The sequence below is a fragment of the Bos indicus genome, chromosome 13, assembly GCF_029378745.1.
Source record: "Bos indicus isolate NIAB-ARS_2022 breed Sahiwal x Tharparkar chromosome 13, NIAB-ARS_B.indTharparkar_mat_pri_1.0, whole genome shotgun sequence".
In the NCBI taxonomy this organism is placed as follows: Eukaryota; Metazoa; Chordata; class Mammalia; order Artiodactyla; family Bovidae; genus Bos; species Bos indicus.
This window is the reverse complement of record NC_091772.1, coordinates 42,869,799-42,892,369: the sequence shown is the minus strand read 5'-3', so window position 1 is coordinate 42,892,369 and position 22,571 is coordinate 42,869,799. Positions and strand designations below refer to the sequence as shown.

Here is a 22,571-nt window from a genome sequence, read left to right as displayed (position 1 = left end):
TTTGCTTGGGCAGCCATAACAAAGTATTACAGACTGAGTCACTAAAACAGTAAATTTTATTTGTGTACTTTATACATGGACCCTGGAAGTCTGAGATCAGTGTGTTGGCAGCGATAGTTTCTTCTCGGGCCTCTCTCCTAGGCCATCTTCTCCCTGTGTCTTACATGGTCCTTCCTCTGCATTTCTGTCCACGTTTCTTATAAGGACACCAGATGAAATTTTCACCTCTTTAAAGGCTCCGTTTCCAAATACAATCATATTGTGAGCTACTGGATTGTTGTTGTTCAGTCACTAAGTTGTGTACAACTCTTAGCAACTCCATGTGACCCTTCACTTATTAGCATGTGATCCTGGGAAAATCGTAAGGGATTTGATTTAAGTCATACCTGAATGCTCTAGTGGTTTTCCCTACTTTTGGTTTTTGGTTTGAAAAGATCCTTGGTATGCTTTCCATCTTAACTTTGTTGAGACTTGATATATCTGTTAAGTTCGTCTGGTCTAGTGGGTCATTTAAGGCTAATGTTTCTTTATTGATTTTTTTCACTAAATGATGTGTCCATTGATACAAGTGGGGTGTTAAAGTCCTTTCTTATTATTGTGTTGTTGTTAGTTTTTCCCTTTATGTTTGTTAACACATTATTGACCAGAAATGTATTAATATATCTTTTGTTACATGAACATTATTGACCAGAGACATTTCAGTATTCACTTACATAACAAATCGCCGGCTACTGGCAATAGTTTCTGCAAAAATCCTCCAGTCAGAAATGTGATAATATTTGCTTTATGTATTTAGTTGCTCCTATGTTGGATGTGTATTTGTTTACAATTGTTGTATCTTATTGGATTGATTCCTTGGTCATTATATAATATCCTTCTTTGTCTCTTGTTATAGTCTGTTTGAAAATCTGTTTTGTCTGGTATACATATTGCTGCCCTAGCTCTCTTTTTGTCTCCATTTGCATGGAATACCATTTTCCATTACCTCAGTTTCTGTGTTTTCAGATCTGAAATGAGTCTCTTGTAGTCAGCGTATAGATAGGTTGTGTTTTTTATTTATCTGTTCAGCTGTTCTCTGTCTTTTGAATACAGTATTTAATCAATTTATTTTTAAAGTAATTACTGATAGGTATATACTTATTGCCATTTTGTTAATTCTTGTCTGATTGTTTTTATAGTTCTTATTTGTTCTTTCTTTTGTTCTTTCCCCCCATCTGATTTGATGATATATTTGGATTGCTTTCTCTTTGGGTGAGTGTGTGTGTGTGTCTGTGTGTGTGTGTTGTAGGGTTTTCTTCTGATTTGTGGTTACCATGATATTCATAACCATGATATTCATGGGCTTCCCTGATAGCTCAGTTAGTAAAGAATCTGCCTGCAATGCAGGAGACCTGGTTCGATTCCTGGGTCTGGAAGATCTGCCGGAGAAGGGATAGGCTCCCCATTCCAGTATTATTCTTGGGCTTCCCTTGTGGCTCAGCTGGTAAAGAATCCACCTGCAGTGCAGGAGACCTGGGTTCGATCCCTGGTTTGGGAAGATCCCCTGGAGAAGGGAAGGGCTACCCACTTCAGTATTCTGGCCTGGAGAATTCCATAGACTGTATAGTCCATGGGGTTGCAAAGAATCAGATATGACTGAGCAACTTTCACTTTTCATGATGTTCATATATAACAATTACACACACACACATAAATATATATAATATATATTAGTAATAACATGTTATTTTAAGTTGATGATCTTTTAAGTTGAAATGTACTCTTAACAACCGTGCGTTATTCCCCCACATTATTTAGTGTTTTTGATAGCATATTTTATGACTTGTTTTGTATCTGCCTTAACTACTTATTGTGCATATAGATGATTTTGCTGCTTTTGTCTTATACTGTTCCTACTAGCTTTATAAGTGGTTGATGCACTACTTTTACTGTGTGTTTACATTTACCAATGAGGTTTTTCCTTTCATAATTTTCATATTTCTAGTTGTGAGGTTTTTTTTTTTTCCATTTTTTTAAAATCCTACTTAGAGAAGGCCCTTGAACATTTCTTGCAATGCCAGTGTCATGGTGTGAAATTCTTTTAGCTATTGCTTATATGTAAAGTAAAATATTTTTGGTTACAGGTATAGATTTCTTTTCCCTTTCATCACTGAGTATATCATGTCACTTCATTCTGATCTGTGAAATTTCTGCTGGAAAGTCAGCTTAGGGAGTTTTCTTGCACATAACTAATTGCCTTTTTTCTTGCTACTTTTAAGATTCTTTATCTTTAATTTTGCTATTTTAATTGTAATTTGTCTTGGTCTTTGTCCTGTCTTTGGCAGGAAGGCATGGCAACCCACTCCAGTATTCTTGCCTAGAGAATCCCATGGACAGAGGAACGTGTCAGGGAGAAACCCAGGGAAGCTGAGGATCAAGTTTCATTCTCAATTTTTTTTGGATTTCTGAAAATGCAATTTAATTCATTCTGAATGAAAATTTGGTGGAATGGAAAGAGGGGGCGCAAACTGAGAGTCCCAGGACATGAAGTCATGATGAGGCCTTATCTTGAGTAAATGAATCCACACTGTGAGCCTGGTTTCTGTATCTCTAAAAGAGGAGTGTTACCTATTCTACCTGCTTCATGGAGTTGTACTAAGATTTCAGCAAGGTTATAGCAGCATAATATATCATTATAGAGAGAGGGGTGTAGTGCTTTTTCCTGTCCACTCACTCCATCTACTTTTTGTGTTTAAAAGAAGTTCACAAGAGACACCTACTTTACATGTTAATCTGTTTCCCTAGTTTTTATGCTTTTGGGGGGAGATAATTGAATTACCTGTATTGTTGGTTGTGTTTTTATTTATTTTTGGTTGCTCTGGGTCTTCATTGCAGCACGCGGGCCATGTCATTGTGGTGCAAGGGGTTAGTTGCCCTGTGGCATATGGGATCTTAATTCCCTGACCAGTGATTGAACCTGAGTCCCGCGGTGTTAGAAGGCAGATTCTTAACCACAGGACCATCAGGAAAGTCCCACCTGTATTGTTAAGTCCTTGTTTTTTTGCTTTCTGTTGCTACAGGTTTCAGAACTTTCTCAGATACTTTTATGCTATGAAACTGGCACTGGAGAGCAGGTAGTTTCTATTAATAGTTGGTAGGGTGGGTACTGCCTTGTTTAGAGACTTGTACTGTCTCTTATTGACAGTTCTAGTGTTGGACAAATACTGCTTCTTGAATAAAAAGGGGGTTATAATAATTTATTTATTTATTTTTTTATTGTACCATGTGGTTTGCAGAATCTTAGTTCCCCAACTAGGGATTAAACTCAGCCATAACCACTGGACTGCCAGGGAATCCCTTGTATTGACTTAAGTGCTTACAGCTATCTCGAAAGGTACTGTAATCTCCGTTTCACAGATGAGGAAATCAAGTCACAGATAGTTACGCATTATAGCTTGTCCAGAGTGACACAGCCACTGGAGGCAGAGCCGGTGTGCTCCTGCCTCTATTAGGGCTGCAACACAGCCTGACTGTTAGAACAAGGAAATGGCATGGGTTGAAAATATTGGGCAGATTTCAGTTGAGGGAAGCTAATGAGTTAGCCAGTATGTTGCTTTCCTTTTCTGACCACATTATTGACACAGTGAGGTGCTAAGGAGTGGGCTTCTAAGCTCACAGGCCTGGTGCAGAGCCATCTCTCCGGTGGGTGTCACCCTCTGGGACCTCCTGGTTGGTCTGGCACCCCCTCCTTGTGGAAGCTTTGGAGTGGCTGGCGAGGCCTGCACATCCGTGGCGGTACCAGGGGAAGCCAGGAGCCTGAGGGCGATGTCCCCGGAGCCAGCCTCATTGGCTCCTGTGGCTTTCTGATGAGCCAGTGTTATCTGGGACTCCCACATCATCAGTACTGGGCACCTTGGCTGTTGGAGGTGGAACATGTCCCAGGCAGCTGTAATGAGGTTAAGTAGGGGTTTTTGTGATGCCTGTGTGCACTCTTCTAATAGAGTAAAGAGCCCAGAGCGCAAGGCTTCTCAGATAGGAAAACAAAAATGAGAAGACAGGTTCACTTGCATCTAAAAATAGCCCTTTGTTAAAATATTTACTTAGAGCTCCTTTAACAAGCGAGTTTTTCCAATGTGAAATTGTGAAGTAGCTCACTTTATCTGTGTGTGAGTGCTGTGCTGTCATAGCTTTTCCACCCTGTGGGCGCATCCCTGCCGCTCCCTGAATTTCCAGTTCCAGGCCTTGCCCATTTGAAGCAGAGATGTGGTCCTGTGGTCTGTAGAAAGTGACATGTGATTCTAGGTAGAAGTGTTTCACAGCCAGTTCTTGGTTCTCCGTGCCATGTTTCCTAACACCATCTGTGGAGTTGATGATGTCATGAAGCGATGGTGCGTCATGAAGCGATGGTGCTTCCTGAGCAACGAAGACTACCAGAAGCCCCTGCTGACCTGTACTGCACATGCAGCCAGAGCAAGAAGTGTGAGCTGTTGTTCATGCTGCTGGATTTGGGGGTGGTCATTACTGCCATGAGATGTAGCCTGTTCATGCTAATACAGTCCCTCCAGTTTTGAAATCTTTTATTATATACAAGAAATATATTTTAAAAAATTTTAAAATACTGAAGCATAAGTGGTAAATTCTCTACCCCCGTCTCCCCTGACATGAACAGTCTCTACCCCCGTCATTGCATGCCACCCTGGTGTGTGGGTGCATGGTCCCCTGTGTGGGAGGCGGAAGGTCAAGGTGCTGGGACCATAGCTTTCATTGATAAAAGCAACAAGAGTTGGTTGTGAGATGTAGTGGAAGAGAAGACCAAAAATGCCAGTAACAAAAAATACCTCTAAGAAAGATATATACAAAATCTGTAAGAGGAAAATAGCTCTGCCCTAAGAAAGGGCAAGTACAAACTTCTGGTGATGTGTTAGCCACCTCTACCCCAGATCTGGCTTTCTCTAGTGGCGCACAAGGGCTACTCTGTTGCAGTCCACAGCTTCTCACTGCCATGGCTTCTCTTGTTGCAGAGCATGGGCTCTAGGTGCACGGGCTCCGTAGTTGTGGTGCAGGAGCTTGGTTGCTTTGCAGCATGTGGAATCTTCCTGGACCAGGGATCCAACCCATGTCCCCGGCATTGCCAGGCAGATTCTTGACCACTGGACCACTGGGGAAGTCCAAAGATGGTGTTTTTTCCCCAAATAGACTTAATGCAGTTCTGTTTGGGATCAGTCTGCCTCAGTTTCCCTTTAGGGAAGGCAGAGTGCATGGTCATGAGTAGGTCCTAGGGACACAGATCATCCACAGTTGCAAACAGCAAGCCAGGGACCAGGGACCAGGGACTAGGTGGTAAGCAGAGGGTAGTCAGAGTGGGGAGGCTGCCCTTGAGCTCACCACCTCTCAGGGAGCTGAGAAGAAGGCCGAGATTTTCAGCATCCTTTTCTAAAGTTGCATGTATTTCAATAAGGACAAAAAAAAAAAAACATTAGAAGTTCTCTTATAAATATTCCCAGTTAAAAAGACAAATGGTAGAGGAAAATATTTTAATATATATAATGTCAGACAGAGGGGTAATAGCCTTAATATAGAATGATTGTAAGAGGAATTAGAATAAACAGCCAAGGAGACCTTGGAGCAAACAGCCTTGAAGCTGAAATCTGGAGGGAACACAGGGCTGGGGATGTGGACAGGTCTCAGAAGTGGGGAAGCAACTAAACCCATGCCCAAGACAGAGCTGGAAGGTCAGAGGAAGTGGGGAAACACTAGGCCTGTGCTGGAGACTGAGGGCTGGAAGGTCAGAGGTGCACAGTGTTCCTGGGACAGTTTCAGATGCTCTTGGATCTGATTATCTAAGGGGGGCAGTGCTATGACCAAGTCTCCTTTTGAGGAGACTCAAAGGCTCTCTCTGGCTATATAGCAGGCAGGTAGAGGTTGGGGGTGGTTCTGTTTAAGAAGTCTCTTCCAAAGGCCAAGGTATTGATCTCCAGAATGGGGTAGGTTCACCCAGGAGGTGGATGAGACAGTCATTAAGATATGGGAAGGAAATATTGGGACTTCTTATTATGTTCATATTCATATATTAACCACCCAGTTACATGTGTGCATCATTTAATATGTATATATTGAGGGCATGCTTCAGAAATGTTACTGATTGAATGTGTAATCAAAAAAGTTTAGGGCTGCTGGTCTAGGCAAGATACATGGCTGGCCTGGAGCAGAGAGGCAGCAGGCAAGGGAACTGGAGGTGGACAAATTTGAAATGTTTTGGAGACTTGGTGGCATTGGAAGTGGAGGTAGGGCAAGAAGAGGGGTCAGGAATGACTACTAAGGGTTTGCCATGGGCACAGGTATCTGCTAAGATGGAAAACTGGAGGGGAAGCAGAGCCGGAGGAGAGGGCAGAAGCCCAAGTGTTCATTTAGCTCTGGACATGTTAGTTTGGTTTGCCTGGGAAACTCCACCTGGAGACACACAAGACACACAGATTGGGAGCTCAGTCCTTTCAGACTTGCATGTTGTTGATCTGACCTGAGTGCTGTCAGGACAGACCAGCTCATGGAGCAGAACCCTCAGCTCACTGGTGGTTCTTACCCACTGGGGGTCCGGCGTGGACTCTGCTCACCGGGGTTGCCGAGGAGCCAGGCTGGCCAGGCCTTCAGCTCCGCACTCTTGCTCTGCCTTGTGGGCTGTTGCTGCTCCTGAAGCATCCACCCAGAAAGGACGTAGTCTCTCCACTCATGTTTCCTGAGCCGAAGCAAGTCACTCGGCCGCCCCTAACTACAGGGGTAAGTCGTGGCCTAGGAAGGCCCAGAGTCGGAGATAACGGTGCTCACGTCTGATGACTGCCTCATAGTTCTGGGCATGAGCTGACAGGCCTTTCTGAGCAGGTGACAGTCGAGGAGCACCAGGCCTGGGTAACACTGAGCTCAGAGCACCGTGACCCGCCTCCCTTACGTGGGATGTGTCCGTGGGGGCCCAGAGCGGAACACTTAAGCTGAACAGGTAGGTCCTGTGACTCTGCTAGGAGAGTGCGCATGGGCTGGGGCCCGAGCGCCTTAGGGTGAGGTGGGTCCGACTCTGAGCTGCCAGGCCCGGGTGGGGTCCACCCTGGGCAGGCTGGCCGCCCTGCCACTGCCCGGTGCCTGAGTTCTGCTTTGCTTCCCTTCTGACGCTGCACACAAGAGTTCAGGGTCATTTCTGAAGTGTCAAACTATTGCTCTTAAGCACTAATGTGGTGACAGAGACCCTTTTGGTTCAGCTCAGTGTTCCCCAAATTCAAGACAGAGACCATAACCGTGCCAAGCTTGTGGGTCTGCTCTGCACAGCAGGCCTCTCAGGTAGATTCTGTTAGAGTTGAAGAGACCGAGACTCAGAGGGTGGATTGGCCCTGGCGTCTAGAATGTGAGGAGGGACAGGCCAGCTCTGTCTCACTTCCACTCAGAGCCCAGGTTTGGGAGCGTGGCAACTTAGACTTCCGGGGTCTCCTGCGGCCTGAGGGGGTGTTTTACTGGAGGGGGCCTTGCTCTGAGTCTTCACCCAGAGGGATCGGGCAGGTGGTTGGAGCATCTGCCTGGGGAAGATATAGTTGGACTATAAAGAGAGCTGAGCACCAAAGAATTGATGCTTTTGAACTGTGGTGTTGGAGAAGACTCTTGAGAGTCCCTTGGACTGCAAGGAGGTCCAACCAGTCCATCCTAAAGGAGATCAGTCCTAAGTGTTCATTGGAAGGACTGATGTTGAAACTGAAACTCCAATACTTTGACCACCTGATGCAAAGAGCTGACTTATTTGAAAAGACCCTGATGCTGGGAAAGATTGAGGGCAGGTGGAGAATGGGATGAAAGAGGATGAGATGGTTGGATGGCATCACCAACTCGATGGACATGAGTTTGCGTAAACTCCGGGAGTTGGTGATGGACAGGGAAGCCTGGCATGCTGCAGTCCATGGGGTGGCAAAGAGTCGGATATGACTGAGTGACTGAACTGAACTGAAAAATTGGTCAGGTGTTCCCTGGGCTTCCCTGGTGGCTCAGACAGCGAAGAACCTGGCTGCCAATGCAGGAGGCCAGGCTTTGATCCCTGGGTCTGGAAGATCCCCTGGAGAAGGGAATGGCTACCCACCCCAGTATTCTTGCCTGGAGAATTCCATAGACAGAGAAGGCTGGTAGTCTACAGTCCGTGGGTTCGCGAAGAGTCAGACAGGACTGAGAAGCTAACACTTTCACTTTCAAAGATTGGTCAATCCCAGGATGTCAAAGGGAAGGTTGTGTTCTTAACTTCTAGGACCACCTCTAGGAGCAGCAGGGGGTGGGGATGTGTTAATCTCTTCATTCTTTATATATATATATATATATATATATATATATATATATATATATATATATGGTTATAATACCAAAAACAGCAGAAAGCAAAGATTAAAGTCAAAGAAAAAGATCCATCATGGAGTCAGAATTGGCTCTTTCCTGCATCAGGTAGAAAATTAGAAATGTTAGTTAGGACGTTTGTAACCAGACTTTGAAGGAAAACCAAAGAATTGAGAGTTTGGTAAAAACTGATAAAATGTGCAAGAGGGCAGGATCTAGGCCAGTTTACAGACAGATCATAAAAGGTCAAAGATAGTGAACAGGACTAGAATCCGAATAACCCACTAGGGTGTTAGTTTTCTGTTGAAACATTAAATTTCTTTGTACAGTCATGTCTTCTTTGATCAAAGGTACTCAGATTCAGATTTTTTTTAAGTTGGCCTAATCATTTACACAGGTGCATCAAGAATACCAGCTGACCACATAAGCCTCTTAAAAGTTTCCTTTGCTAGAACATTTCATAAGGAATCTCAGATTAGACTTTTAAGTCTTTTGAAGCTAGAAAGCCAAGCAAAGATCAGTATCAGTTCAGTCACTCAGTCATGTCCAACTCTGCGACCCCATGGACTGCAGCATGCCAGGCTTCCCTGTCCATCACCAACTCCCAGAGCTTGCTCAGACTCATGTCCATCGAGTCGGTGATGCCATCCAAACATCTCATCCTCTGTCATCCCCTTCTCCTCCTGCCTTCAATCTTTCCCAGCATCAGGTCTTTTCCAGTGAGTCAGTTCTCCACATCAGGTGGCCAAAGTATTGGAGCTTCAGCTTCAGCATCAGTCCTTCCAATGAATATTCAGCATTGATTTCCTTTAGAAGCAACTGGTTTGATCTCCTTGCAGTCTGAAGGACTCTCAAGAGTCTTCTTCAACACTGAAGTTCAGAAGCATCAATTCTTCAATGCTCGGCCTTCTTTATGGTCCAGATCTCACATCCATACAGGGCTACTGGAAAAGCCATAGTTTTGACCATACAGAACTTTGTCTCTGCAGTACATACAGAAAAGTGAAAGTGAAGTCGCTCAGTTGTGTCTGACTCTGTGACCCCATTGACTGTAGCCTACCAGGCTTCGCCGTCCATGGGATTTTCCAGGCAAGAGTACTGGAGTGGGTTGCCATTTCCTTCTCCATAGTATCTTCCCTAACCAGGGATTGAACCTGGGTCTCCTGCATTGTGGGCAAATGCTTTACCATCTGAGCCACCAGGGAAGTCATAGTACATACAGATTCTGAACTAAAAGATATCCCTTGAGGCGGAACCAGGACGCTGCCCCAAGGCTGCACTATTCTTAACTGCCCCTCCTTTGTTTCTGCTTTGGCTCCATTCCCTGATTAGGAACTGTCTGAATCTGCCCTTTGGAAATCAGAGAAAGCCACGGAGAAGGCAATGGTAACCCATTTCAGTACTCTTGCCTGGAAAATCCCATGGACTGAGGAGCCGGGTGGGCTGCAGTCCATGGGGTCGCTAAGAGTTGGACAGGACTGAGCGACTTCACTTTCACTTTTCACTTTCATGCATTGGAGAAGGAAATGGCAACCCACTCCAGTATTCTTGCCTGGAGAATCCCAGGGACGGGGGAGCCTGGTGGGTTGCCGTCTATGGGGTCGCACAGAGTCGGACACGACTGAAGCAACTTAGCAGCAGCAAAGAGGCTGAGTGAAGCCTTTTTCCTAGGAACGGAAGATGCAGAAAGGCTTTTGTGTCCTGGAGGGCCCTCTAAGGTCCTGTGAGTTTCAACTGTTGTTGAAAAATCCATTCCTACAATTTCTATTTCACTTATATCAACCTAACACATTGGTTCGTAACAGTTATACTTGGATTGTTCATGAAATTGCCATAAGCTAACCATTGTCAAAACTCAACATTCAGAAAACAAAGATCATGGCATCTGGTCCCATCACTTCATGGCAAATAGATGGGGAAACAGTGGAAACAGTGTCAGACTTTTATTTTTTTGGGCTCCAAAATCACTGCAAATGGTGACTGCAGCCATGAAATTAAAAGATGCTTACTCCTTGGAAGAAAAGTTATGACCAACCTAGATAGCATATTGAAAAGCAGAGACATTACTTTGCCAACAGAAGTCCGTCTAGTCAAGGCTATGGTTTTTCCAGTGGTCATGTATGGATGTGAGAGTTGGACTGTGAAGAAAGCTGAGCGCTGAAGAATTGATGCTTTTGAACTGTGGTGTTCGGGAAGACTCTTGAGAGTCCCTTAGACTGCAAGGAGATCCAACCAGTCCATTCTGAAGGAGATCAGCTCTGGGATTTCTTTGGAAGGAATGATGCTAAAGCTGAAACTCCAGAACTTTGGCCACTTTATGTGAAGAGTTGACTCACTGGAAAAGACTCTGACGCTGGGAGGGGTTGGGGGCAGGCAGGAGGAGAAGGGGACGACAGAGGATGAGATGGCTGGATGGCATCACTGACTCGATGGACGTTGAGTTTGAGTGAATTCCGGGAGTTGGTGATGGACAGGGAGGCCTGGCATGCTGCGATTCATGGGGTCGCAAAGAGTCAGACACAACTGAGCGATTGAACTGAACTGAATCATTGTCAGGTTATTTCCCTATTTATTATTTTTATAACACTTGTGTTAGGCAGATATCAAAAAAATTAGAAAGTAAAAAACCTTAGAAAGTTAAATTCATTTTTTAATTGTTTTATTGCTTTGCTTGATAGACATGAAATAATGGATTTCAAGCAATTTCACTGCAGATATACTTGTACTTTTAGGTTGAATTTATAATTTTAAAAATCTGTTAATAGTAGATTATATTAGGTTGTCATTCTGCCTGGGTTTATTTGTCAAATAATGGGTGCTCATGTTATACTTAATGCTAAAAACTCAGGGTGAAGATGTGCACTGCAGATGGGACTTGAACTCCAGTGAGGGAGTCAGACTCAGTCAAGAACCACTCTCTTTTCCCTGAGATCACACACTTGGTGTCAGGACTTAATGAAGCCCTGGTTCTTTATGTCTCTTTGCAGAAAGAATTCAGTGAGAGACAAAGTGATAGGTAAGAAGTGAATTAACTTAGAGAGAAACACACTCCTCAGAGTGTGGGCCATCAAGAGGCCCCAAAATATAATTCAGTTTTTGTGGGCCAGGTAAACTCATAGGCTAATGGGGGTAAACTAACGAAACTGAAGCTCCAGTACTTTGGCCACCTGTTGCAAAGAGCTGACTCATTGGAAAAGACCCTGATATTGGGAAAGATTGAGGGCAGGAAGAGAAGGGAGTGACAGAAGATGAGATGGTTGGATGGCGTTACTGGCTCAGTGGACACGATTTTGAGCAAACTCTGGGAGATGGTGTAGGACAGGGAGGCCTGGCGTGCTGCAGTCCATGGGGTTGCAGAGTCACAGGACTGACGCAGAGCAACTGAACAACAACAATGAAGGGGAGGATTATTCCAGTTATTTCAGGGAAGGGGTGCGGATTTCCGTGAATTGGGCCACCACCCACTTTTGGCCTTTTTGGTCAGCCACAGAAGTGTCATGGTGCTGGTTGGTGTGTCATTTAGCTAATGCATAACAATGGGCCTAAATTGAGGCTCAAGGTCTACTGAAAGTTGAATCTCCTGCTATCTTGGATCTACTTGGTTCTAACCAGTTTTGTCATGTCCTATGGCCTTGTCATTCTTTTAAAGGTTGTGCCCTGCCCCCTTCCCTCCATTTCAAGAGGACAACTGCTTTTATTAAAGTGACACTACTAAACTGATTTTATTTGTACATGAACTTGAAAAATATTTGGGTTCTTATATGTCTGGGAGTTTTAGGAATATTTAATTTAGCACTTATTTCTCTTTACGTCATTTGGAGCAGAGCTCCTTTAAGGGATTTTGTAAATTAATTTGGTAATACCACCCAGGGCTAGGAAAACATCACAAATACTGTGGCCCCTTGAACAACATGGGTCTGAATAGTGTGGGTCCCCTCATACATGGACTGGTTTTTTTCACCAAAGATGTGCCACAGTACCATGTGATCCACAGTTAGTTGAATCTGTAGATGTGGAATAGCAAAAATGGAGGACCAGCTCTGAGTTACACTCACATTTTGAATTGCATGGAGGGTTGGCACCCCATGCTCTTCACTTTTCAAGGGTCAACTGTAGGTTACACACACACACACACACACACACACACACACACGTTACTGCGCGCACACACACACACACACACACGTTACTGCACTTGTCCTAACAGCTGAGCCACCAGTCAGCATAACCGTAGTCAAACCAAGCTCACCAGCTTAGGTAACATAAGAGTTGGTTCTCGTCTTTGCCCTGCTTTAATTGTCTTTTTATCTGAATTTAGTTTGGGCCAAATGGAACAATTTAAGATTACCTGCCCAAGATGAGGGCTAGTGCTTTTGTACAATGTTTAACTTTTAAGATTTTCATTTCCCATAATGTGTAATCTGTGGGGGCAATGGACTAAATTTCCCGTGAGGGACTTCTTAAAATACCAAGCAGCAGTCTGGGTGTTTCCATAGCTCAGCTGAGGGGGTAAAATACCCAGCTTGTTTCCCATGTGTCATTTTTTCCTTTTCATCCTCAGACAGAGGCTGTGTGAGGTCCCTGAGTCCCTTAACAGCCCCCCCAAGGGAGGCAGAGGCCTAAAACCCTAGTGCCTGTAGGAAGGTGGGGAAAGGCCTGGCAGGATGGGCAGAGAAGTCAGTAGAAAGGTCAGTCTCGTGTGCAGTCCTGTCTGGAGTGCCTTCTGAGGAGACAGCTTGGGATTTCCAGACAGAAGGTAGAGTTAGCGGGTCAGTAGATGGAAACAGTTGAGATATCAAGGATAGAAGGGCTCTTGCAAAGGCAGGTCAGTGGATGAGATACCAAGATGGGGGATGACTTAACAGAATTCTTACTAAAGCAGGTCAGAGTCAAGGCACAGAGGAAGAGAGGGCTCAGTTCTTGGTAAAAGCTGGGAAACTAAGTGAATATCTAATGACTGCATAAAATGGTACAAGTCCGGTGGTGTCGAGTTCTTAGCTGTCAACAGAAATGAAAAAGGGCTTGAGTATTTTTCACTGTGGGATTTTTGGCATTTAACCCTGAAAAATTGGTAATACTAGTAAACTTCCATTCCCTTTTACTGATGTGAATAAGTTCTCAATATTTATATTTTTCAAAAACCAAAAAAACAACTAGAATTAATATTCAGTTCAGTTCAGTTGCTTAGTCATGTCCAACTCCCTTTGAGACCCCATGGACTGCAGCACACCAGGCCTTCCTGTCCATCACCAACTCCCAGAGTTTACTCAGACTCATGCCCACTGAGTCAGTGATATTATCCAACCATCTCATCCTCTGTCATCCCCTTTTCCTCTTGCCTTAATTAATGTTAACCCTTCCTTTTTCTACATCAATAAGTAATATATAGAGAGACATGATGCATTTGGGAAAGTAGTGGAATCCATTTCATTTAGAGATGTGTTTTCAGTAAAAGTTTACTTTCCATGCTTAATAATGATTTACCAAAAATGAAACGTTTGTCATTTTGATTCATGTGTATGGTAATAATCATAACTCAATCCAGAAGAAAATGACTTCAATGTAGAAGAGCCTTACTGCTGCAGATACATAGTTTTTTGAAATTTCTATTTATATACGTATTTCTTGTTCAAGAGGGGGATGACAGCTAGTGAGTGGCAGACTGGATATTGGCCCAGATCACCTTAACTCCACAGCCTTCCGTTTAACCACCACATCGTATGCCTTTTGTCCGTGAAAGTGTAGATTGTGCATGGACTTCTAAGTGTCCTTTTAATATGTATTTATTTCTTGGGCTGTGTCAGGTCTTAGTTGCATCATGCAGGATCTTTTCTTGTGGCGCGCAGGCTCAGTAGCTGTGGTGTGGGTGCTCCAGAGCTCACGGGCTCAGTTGCTGCAGCCAACATGTGGGCACTCTAGTTTTGGCATGCGTGGGTTTAGTTGCTCCACAACATTTTAGTTCCCCAACCAGGGATGGAACCCATGGCCCCTCTTGCAAGGCGGATTCTTAACCACTGGACCACTGGGGAAGTCCCAAGATGCCCTTTTAAACTTCTCCTGCATCATCTGGCTAACTCCTATATTCCTGACTTAGTGTTCCCACCAGTGGCCCTGCCCTGGCAGCCTGGACTAGGTCAGGTCACCCTGTGCAGGTGTGCTGGCACAGGCTTTCATCTGCCCTGCTGAGCTGAGAGCACAGCACAGAGGCAGGTGCATCCTTTTCTGCCCTTATTGTCCATTGCCCAAGGAGCACCTGGTGCTCAGTAACAACTGGAGGATGAGCCAGGTGATTGAGTGAAAGGATTACATTGTCAAATACGTGTATTTGTCATCAGCTGTACTGAAGTATTACTTATATCAGTCTGCTTTGCTGAGTGTTGATTTACTGCAAGAGTTGCCTCATACCCCTTGTAATCTCTTCTTCCCTCTATCCCAGCCCTGGAGATTACTATTCTGCTGTTTTGCCTGTTGTTGTTGTTGAGTCACTTAGTCACGTCCAACTTTCTGTGACCATTTAAGCGTCAGTATGCCAGGCTTCCCTGTCTTCTGTAATTTTGCCTTTTCTGGAATTTTTGACAAATGGGGTTATAGAGTGTGTAGTCTTTTGTGTCCCTTTTATTTAATTTAGCCGGATGCTTTTATAGCCTTCTGTATTGTTGCATGTGATGAGTTCACATACCTAGAACCACCTTGAATACTTTTTTGAAATAGCGCAGATATAAGTAGCCCCACTGAGGTTGAACCTTGATGTCAGAGAGATTTCGTGGTAGCACTGTTTGCCTTTTTCCCTTTCGATCTCTCATGGAGTTCCGGGAGCTTTTCAGGTGCTACGTGATGTGTCATACTGCAGCAGAGTGAACGCAGAAGCACATACTGGAACCCATCTGTCTTATGCTAAGCTGTTTGTCTTGAAGAAATTTGTAAAAATCTCCTCAGTAAAATTTTTCCTTTTGGAAAATTTAATCTTTTTAAATAAGAGATGTTAATTATATTAACTTGTCATGGGTTGTTTATTATTATTGAATAACTTAGTATAATAGATATTTAAATTTTTTCTTTAATGTCTCATAAAACAAATAGTGGTAAACACAAATCATATGAAGGTCTTTTGGGCCCTCAGTTTTTCAGTTGTCGAGAGGCCCATGGTCCAAGTTTGAGGATCTCTGGGCTAGAGAGGGTTTTGAGACCTGGCCTGAGGCTTCCAGAGCAGGGGCCTCCGGAAGGTATGCAGGCAGAAATATGAGAACATGGAGTCGTGGCCACTGTCCTGTCCTCGGCCCCCTGCCCCCTCCTGGGATCTGGTTTGACAGGTTCTGTGCGTAGGTGCTTCCTCTGCTGGGGAGCCCATGCCCTTTTGCAGGAGGGGAATCAGAGTTCCAGAGGCAGCCTCTCGCCTGAGGGGAAATTGCAGCCATAGTCTGACATGAGGTTGGGCACTTTCTGAAGATCTGAAGGATCCCAGGGCTCCCATAGGAAATCAGCAGGACTGTTTCTTTGGCTTTCAGGAAACAAATTTTACCCTGCTGGTAGAGTTCTGAGCAAATGACAAGGCACACACAGGTGGGAGGCTGCTCTCATCCTCGGTGATATTCTTGTTGGGCACAGCAAGTTTGGGTCTTGGTGAGTGATTTTTGACGATACTGTTACTAAACTGTAGTGGACTCATTCCTGTGCGCTGCTTTTCTCTTTCAGGCGAAAGGGCCTGTGCTTCCGACTGAGGAAGATACTCTTCTTTGTCCTGGGATTGTATGTGGCCATTCCATTTCTCATCAAACTATGTCCTGGGATACAGGCCAAACTGATTTTCTTGAATTTCGGTAAGTGCTGTGTGTCCATTTTCATTTTAATTTTAGTAAGAATTCATGTTCATAGTGATTTATGTATTTATATCTTTACCACTCAGCTCAGGAAGTAGGGCTTCCCTGGTGGCTCACTTGGTAAAGAATCCACCTGCAATGCAGGAGACCCCAGTTCAATTCCTGAGTCAGGAAGATCCACTGGAGAAGGGATAGGCTACTCACTCCAGTATTCTTGGGCTTCCTTGGTGGCTCAGGTGGTAAAGAATCTGCCCGCAATGTGAGAGACTTGGGTTCGATCCCTGGATTGGGAAGATCCCCTGGAGAAGAGAAAGGTTACCCACTCCAGTATTCTGGCCTGGGGAATTCCATGGACTGTATAGTCCATGGGGTCACAAAGAGTTGGACACGACTGAGCAACATTCACTTTCAGGAAGCAGAGCCTTTCTACTGTCCAGAAGGTTCCCTGTGCCCCGTCCCAGTTAAGGGGTGTTTGTAACGGGGGCATTTCTCTCAGGACTGGCATTTGTGTGCATAGATGACGGCTGCATGGCTGGGGTCTTCCTTCACCAATGTGGGTAGAAGTGTTGATGACATGTAGAGTCTTCTGAAGCTGTCATATTGGGGGTAATCTGTCTGTAGTGCAGTCTAGGAGGTTAGCTGTCCTTGGAAAAGGTGATCACTGAAATTGTAGTGACTGAAAAAATAATCTGGTCTTTTTTCTTTAAAACACACAGACACAAATCTGGTCTTTTTTCTTTAAAACACACACACACACCCCTACACCTTTTTTTCTCCCCTTAAAAGACCCTAGCATGCTGCTTTGGTTTCTATGGAATTGTATGCTGGCTTTCAAGGTGAGGTTTAGAGGTTAGATTACAATCCCCTTCAGTTAACTTGGACCTGGTGTGTTCCAAAGTTGTTTTTTTTTGTTTTTGTTTTTTATGCTATAGGTTTACTTTTGGACAAGTGGGAGGAAAAAGGGTGGAAGTATCTGGTTTATGAAGTGGAAAGTGTATAGTTGCCGGGAATAATCATTATAAGGAACATCTTTTTGCACCCACAAGATGAGGCCAGGAGAGAAGAGACCGCACCTGCAGAGTTGGGGGTCGGTGGATAGAACCTGGTGCTTGGCAAACAGTAGTGCCCCATGAGTGATGGCCTTGCTTTTGGGTGTAGGGAGTATTTGGGGCAGGTGAAGTGGTCTCTGTGTTCTTGGAGCTGTGCCAGTTTGCGAAGAGTGGGTTTGGACTTGTGTGTGTGGGAACCAGAGGCTTGGGAAACCATGCTGGTGCTCTGAGGCGGCACGGGAGCTGGTGAAGGGGAGGGAGAGGAGAGGACAGACTGGAGGCATTGAGGTGTCCTGTGTGATGACTGGCCTGGGGCGGCGGGGGTGGGGGGGGCAGTTCCTCCCCTTAAGTAACACCAGTGTTGCAGGCTCTGCAGGGCACTGGGACATATGAGTTTAGGGTGTTAAGTCTGCAGTAGAGTTGATCACAGAAAAGCGGATGTCACTGCTGAAAAGGAATTTGTGCTCTAGAGAGGAGCAGGATGGGACTTCCCTGGTTGCCTGGTGGTTAGGACTCTGCACTTCCAATGTAGGGGCCTGGGTTCCATCCCTGGTCCAGGAACTAAGATCCCACGCGCTGCCTGGGGCAGCCAAGAAATCAAGAGGAGCCAGAGGAGGAAGTGGAACAGAGATAGTAAGGTGGATAATAAAATGCAATGAATATAAAAGAGGTTTTTATTTGGGTGTCTGAAAGTAAGTGTAAAACACATGTCAGTGCACTAAGAAAGATTTCGTTTTTCTAACAGAAACATCTCTGAGTTTTCATCACTTGTGAGAAGCCCGAACTTGGAAGGAGCTCACAACTAAAATCAAAAAAGTTCTGTTTTTCTGACTGTAATGTCCCTTAGGTATCCAGTCAGCCTTGCGTGGAAGAGAGTCTGGGTTACATGCAAACATGAGGCCATAGGCTGCAGGTTTCCTGATAGCAGATCTTAGAATCAGCCCTGCCCAGCTCTCTCACGGGGCAGGCCTCCGGGCACCTCCAGGCACCTTGGGCAGGCATCTTGGCAGCCAGTGGCCCGCTACCCTCTGGGCTGCTCCACTGTGGGTCCCAGCAGCTCTCTGAGTTGAGTTGATTTTCTTCAGCTCCGTCACTGGGGTCCCTTTAGATGCAGCTCATGCATTTTGCACTGTTGATTTCCTAATGAAATGGCAGGATGTTCCTGGATTCTCCTGTTCGGGCTCGGGGCACAGAAGAGAAGGGGTTGGCAGGGCTGCCCTGCACCCCCGCAGAGAGGCACCTGTCCCCAACTGCTTGTTTCCCTCTGCCTGCTGTGTGGGGGCGTAGCCGTCAGGGCCCCTGCCCTCCCCTGTGGAGGTGGGGTCGCATGGGCAGTAACGTGGTAGTTTCACTTCACGCTGCTGGAAGGCCTGTGTGTTCTGGAGCACCTTCCTTCTCAGGGTGTGAATCGTGAGCTGTAGGTTTCTGTTTGGACGTTGAAGGAAGTGGAACCATCTTTTGAGCTCTGAAACATGATCAAAGTATTAAGTTCGTAACAAATCTATCTGAAACTAAATCTATAAATTAGATAAATAAGCATTAGACAAAGCATAGCATCTATGATTTAAGGCATTATTCTCCTTTAAATATATTTTTCATAAACAAAAAAATAGATAACTTTCTTAAAAACAAAAGATTAACTGAAAAGCTCTGAATGGCATGAAGAAGAAAAGGAAACTTGCTGAGAGAAAATTGCTGTCACGTTGTTGCCTGTTTCCTGTTGGCCTTTGGTGTGTGTGTCTGTACACATAAACGTAAGTGTACATGCTTTTCAATCCCACACTCAAAAGTCAGCTCCCCCGCCCCCAGCAGTGTCAGGGTGATACCGCCGGTTCTCGCAGTCTTTGCCCTGGAATCCAGAACTGTCTCCTGGCGGGAAGGAGTGTTTCAATTCAGAGGCTGGTGTAGAAATGCTCTTCTCTGCACACTGCTCTGGGCCTTTTTTTGGAGATTAGAGTTAATATCTGAATTACTTTGTTAATGCAACAGCCTGTCCACTACAGCTTTCAAGGAATGGCCATCCTTCATCCTCCTCTCTTTCCTTCCTCTTAGCCATTCTGGTGACCCCTGATCCCTTTCCTTATCTCTTCCTTCTTTGGGAGCCCAGAGTCCATGGAGGCTGCTGGAGTTTGATAAAACCCAGCTGGGAGGGCCCTTCCCTTGTTGGCGCCCCACCTCTTCTCTCTTGCTCTTTACTCAGTGCCTGGGACAGGGCGTAGCCACGGTGTTTATAGTTCTCAGGTGGTTGGATATGTCCCCTGCAGCCCAGGAGTTCTGGCCTCCCACCCTACCAGCATCTAAAGGATGGCCTACTCAGTTGTTTTCTGTTCGTTCATGTATTTTCTCACTGTTTACCGAGCATGGCTATGCAGAGGCCTTCCTTAATCACCCCCGTGACATTTGTGGTTGCTGATAAATGACAGCATGCTCAGTGGATAAGACAGCTGGGAAAGCAGGGGACCGCAGAGGGCCTCGCTCTGGAAGCTGCCTGGGCCTATGTGCCGGGTCACTGGCTGTGCACCGACCTCCCTGTGCAGCAGCACTTGTAACTGACAGCGATGTGGAGCTGGGTCACCCTGCCAGCCCCTGCCCTGCCACCTCGGGCTGCTGGCGTGCTCAATGCTCTGTCCTTTGTGGACACAGAGGCTGGGAGCGTGGGATCCAGCCGGCATCCTAGAGTCACAAGCTGAGGGCTCAGGCCACATGGAAGCTCGCAGGATCGAGCCAAGTTCCAGCCCAGGTAGATCCCAGACCCTCCTCAGGCCAGCCTGGGGCCCTGCACCCCTTGACCCCATTTCCTTCCCTTGCAGCAGTCGTACTGGCTTTTACCAGTAGTGGCCAGGTGGTTCCTCTGGCCTGGCCACCACTGTCTGGGCTGTCTCACCCCAGCACTGACCAGATACCTCTTGTTAGCCAGCTGGGAGGCATACAGGGGCACCTCTGCACTAATCTGCACCCTTTTCCCTGTTTCTTTTTTTTAACTTTATTTATTTATTTTTGGCTGTGCTGGGTCTTTGTTGCCACTCAGGCTTTTTCTCCAGCTGTGGCGAGCGGAGTCTGCTCTCTGGTTGTGGTGCGCGGGCTTCTCACTGTGCTGGCTTCTCTTGTTGCAGAGCACAGGCTCCAGGTACATGGCTTCAGTAGTTGTGGCGCACGGTCTAAAGAGCACAGGCTCAATAGTTGTGGTGCACGGGCTTAGTTGCTCCATGGCATGTGGGATCTTCCCAGATCAGGGCTGGAACCTGCCTCTCCTCCATTGTCAGGCAGAGTCTTCATCACTGAGCTCCCAGGGAAGCCTCTCCATAGTTATTTCTAAAATAGAAATGGAAGTGAACTGGAGGATGAGCCTTGTGGAATGAGCCTGTCCTAGAGCAGAATCGAGTATCTTGGTTCTAGATTTCTCAGCCGTGGAAGCTTTCAGGATTAACTGCCGATCCCGGGAAGACACTCTTCACTGGTGGGGAGCCCTTGGAGCTTTGGGGTGGCACTAAACCACGTGGCCACCTTTTCTGGGACAGAACTCGCCAGATCCGACAGCGGTGCCCTCAGCAGCACCGTCTCCTCTGTGGCATGGAATCTCCAGCCTCGGGGGTAGAGTTGATTGAATCTGGGCTCATTGGGCATATTCAGAGTTTTATTGATCAGTCATTTCCCCTGAGTCGTACACGATGCTGCAGCCTTGGCTTGCCGAGCGGAGCAGTCAGGGTGTGGCAGGAGCGGGCGCCTGCATCTGGAAGAGATGCGTCCAGGGAGACCGTTCCAGACCTACTGGTCCCTTCACAGCATAACGAACACCACAGATGGGGGGCGCTTAAAACCACAGAAATGTATTCTCTCCCAGTTCTGAAGCTTCGAAATTCCGGGCTCCCTCTTGCCAGCCTCTGGTGGTGGCTGGTGTTCCTTGGCTTGTAGCTGCATCACTGCCGCCCCTGCCTCCATTGCAGGACTGCTTTCTCCCCGGGACTTCATGTTGTCTTCCCTCTGTCCCTGTGTCCAGATTCCCCATTTTGATAAGGACACCAGTCGTGTTAGATCGAGTCCACCAAATGACCTTACTTAAGTTTATTTATCTCTGTGAAGACCCTATTTCCAGCTGAGGTCCCCTTCTGATGTGCTGGGGTTAGGACTTTACTGTCCTTTGAGGGGACCCAATTGGAGAGCATTCAGGGTCCACCAGGATCAGAACTGGTTTACTGTCCGCACTTCCTATCAAGTAGTCAAGAGTGTGGAGTCTGGTCGCCTGGGTGCGGATCCCAGAGTCACCCCATGTGAGTCATTGAGCAAGTGCTGTGGTCATGGTTGTACCCTCCTGTTTTGGGGACGGCGTTCAGAGTACAGGGAACATGCGCCAGCAAGTAAGATGCCACCTCCTTTGAGTGTCAGTTTTCTTTTTAAGTTTTTAAAATGTAGCCTGCTTCTTAGGAAAGAGATGGGTAAAGAAGCTGGAGGTTCAAAAGCAGCCCCAGGGGAAGGAGTGAGTAGGTGTTCCCATGGCCTCACCAGTTGGCTGTTTCATTTCTTCAGTGAACGTTTTCTGAGCCATGGGGACATGTGAGGAATTGAGAGTTGGAATGCAGGTATGTGGGGACAGAGCATTCAGGGCAGCCAATGCAGAGGCCCTGGGGCGGGAGTTGGGCTCAGGAGGCGACAGTGTGGCAGGCGGGCATGCTGGGCTCCCGTGCCACGTGGCCATGTGGGTTATACAAGGACACTACTGCCTTCACCAGAGAAAACCAGAGTTGCGTGACTTCCTTATTGAAGGTGAGACTGGCTGGAAGTCATGGCCACACTGTCCATTGTCCCTACCCCTTCTGAGAATTGCCATTTTATAATGTGAGTAAATCCCATCTCAAGCTTTGAGTTGTTTTGTTTTTGTTTTTCAACTAAATAGAACTTGAAAGACGGTGTCCACCTCAAGGACTACAAGTGCAGTGGTATACAAGGGATTCTCGGGCTTCCCTGGTGGCCCAGCTGGTAAAGATTCTGCCCGCAGTGCGGGAGACCTGGGTTCAATCCCCGGGTTGGGAACATCCCCTGGAGAAGGGAAAGGCTACCCACTCCGATATACTGGCCTGGAGAGTTCCATGGACTGTATAGTCCATGGGATCACAAAGAGTCGGGCAGGACTGAGTGACTTTCACTTTCACTTTTTTATACAAGAAGGATATGCACCCCACGCACACCTTTAAACTCCCACTTGCAGCCTGGCTTGTGTCTCTGTGTTTTCCAGGCCGCACTCGGTGTTGACGCTGGTGTGGCCTGTTTGTTCACTGATGACCTGGGATCACGTAGCAGCATCACAGTGATCTTACCCTCCTTCCCTGCTCTTCTCACCTACTTGTAACTCACAGAGGTTCCTCCAGAACTGTGG

At 46.2% G+C, this 22,571-nt stretch overlaps 1 protein-coding gene and 1 non-coding gene across 3 annotated transcripts in view; one reads left to right on the top strand and one right to left on the bottom strand.

Annotated features, from left to right (window-relative positions):
- Positions 1-22,571, top strand: part of ABHD12 (abhydrolase domain containing 12, lysophospholipase) — a 53,582-nt gene that overhangs the window by 13,854 nt on the left and 17,157 nt on the right. The window contains exon 2 of one of the 2 annotated variants that reach the window (XM_070801085.1): positions 16,027-16,151. In XM_070801085.1, coding sequence (XP_070657186.1) covers positions 16,027-16,151 — 125 coding nt within the window. Of the gene's footprint in view, positions 1-16,026; positions 16,152-19,672; positions 19,941-22,571 lie in introns of those variants that run through there. The other variant, XM_070801086.1, reaches the window with a different exon arrangement.
- Positions 9,468-9,539, bottom strand: TRNAC-ACA (transfer RNA cysteine (anticodon ACA)). The gene has a single exon. It is a non-coding gene; the product is annotated as a tRNA-Cys (tRNA).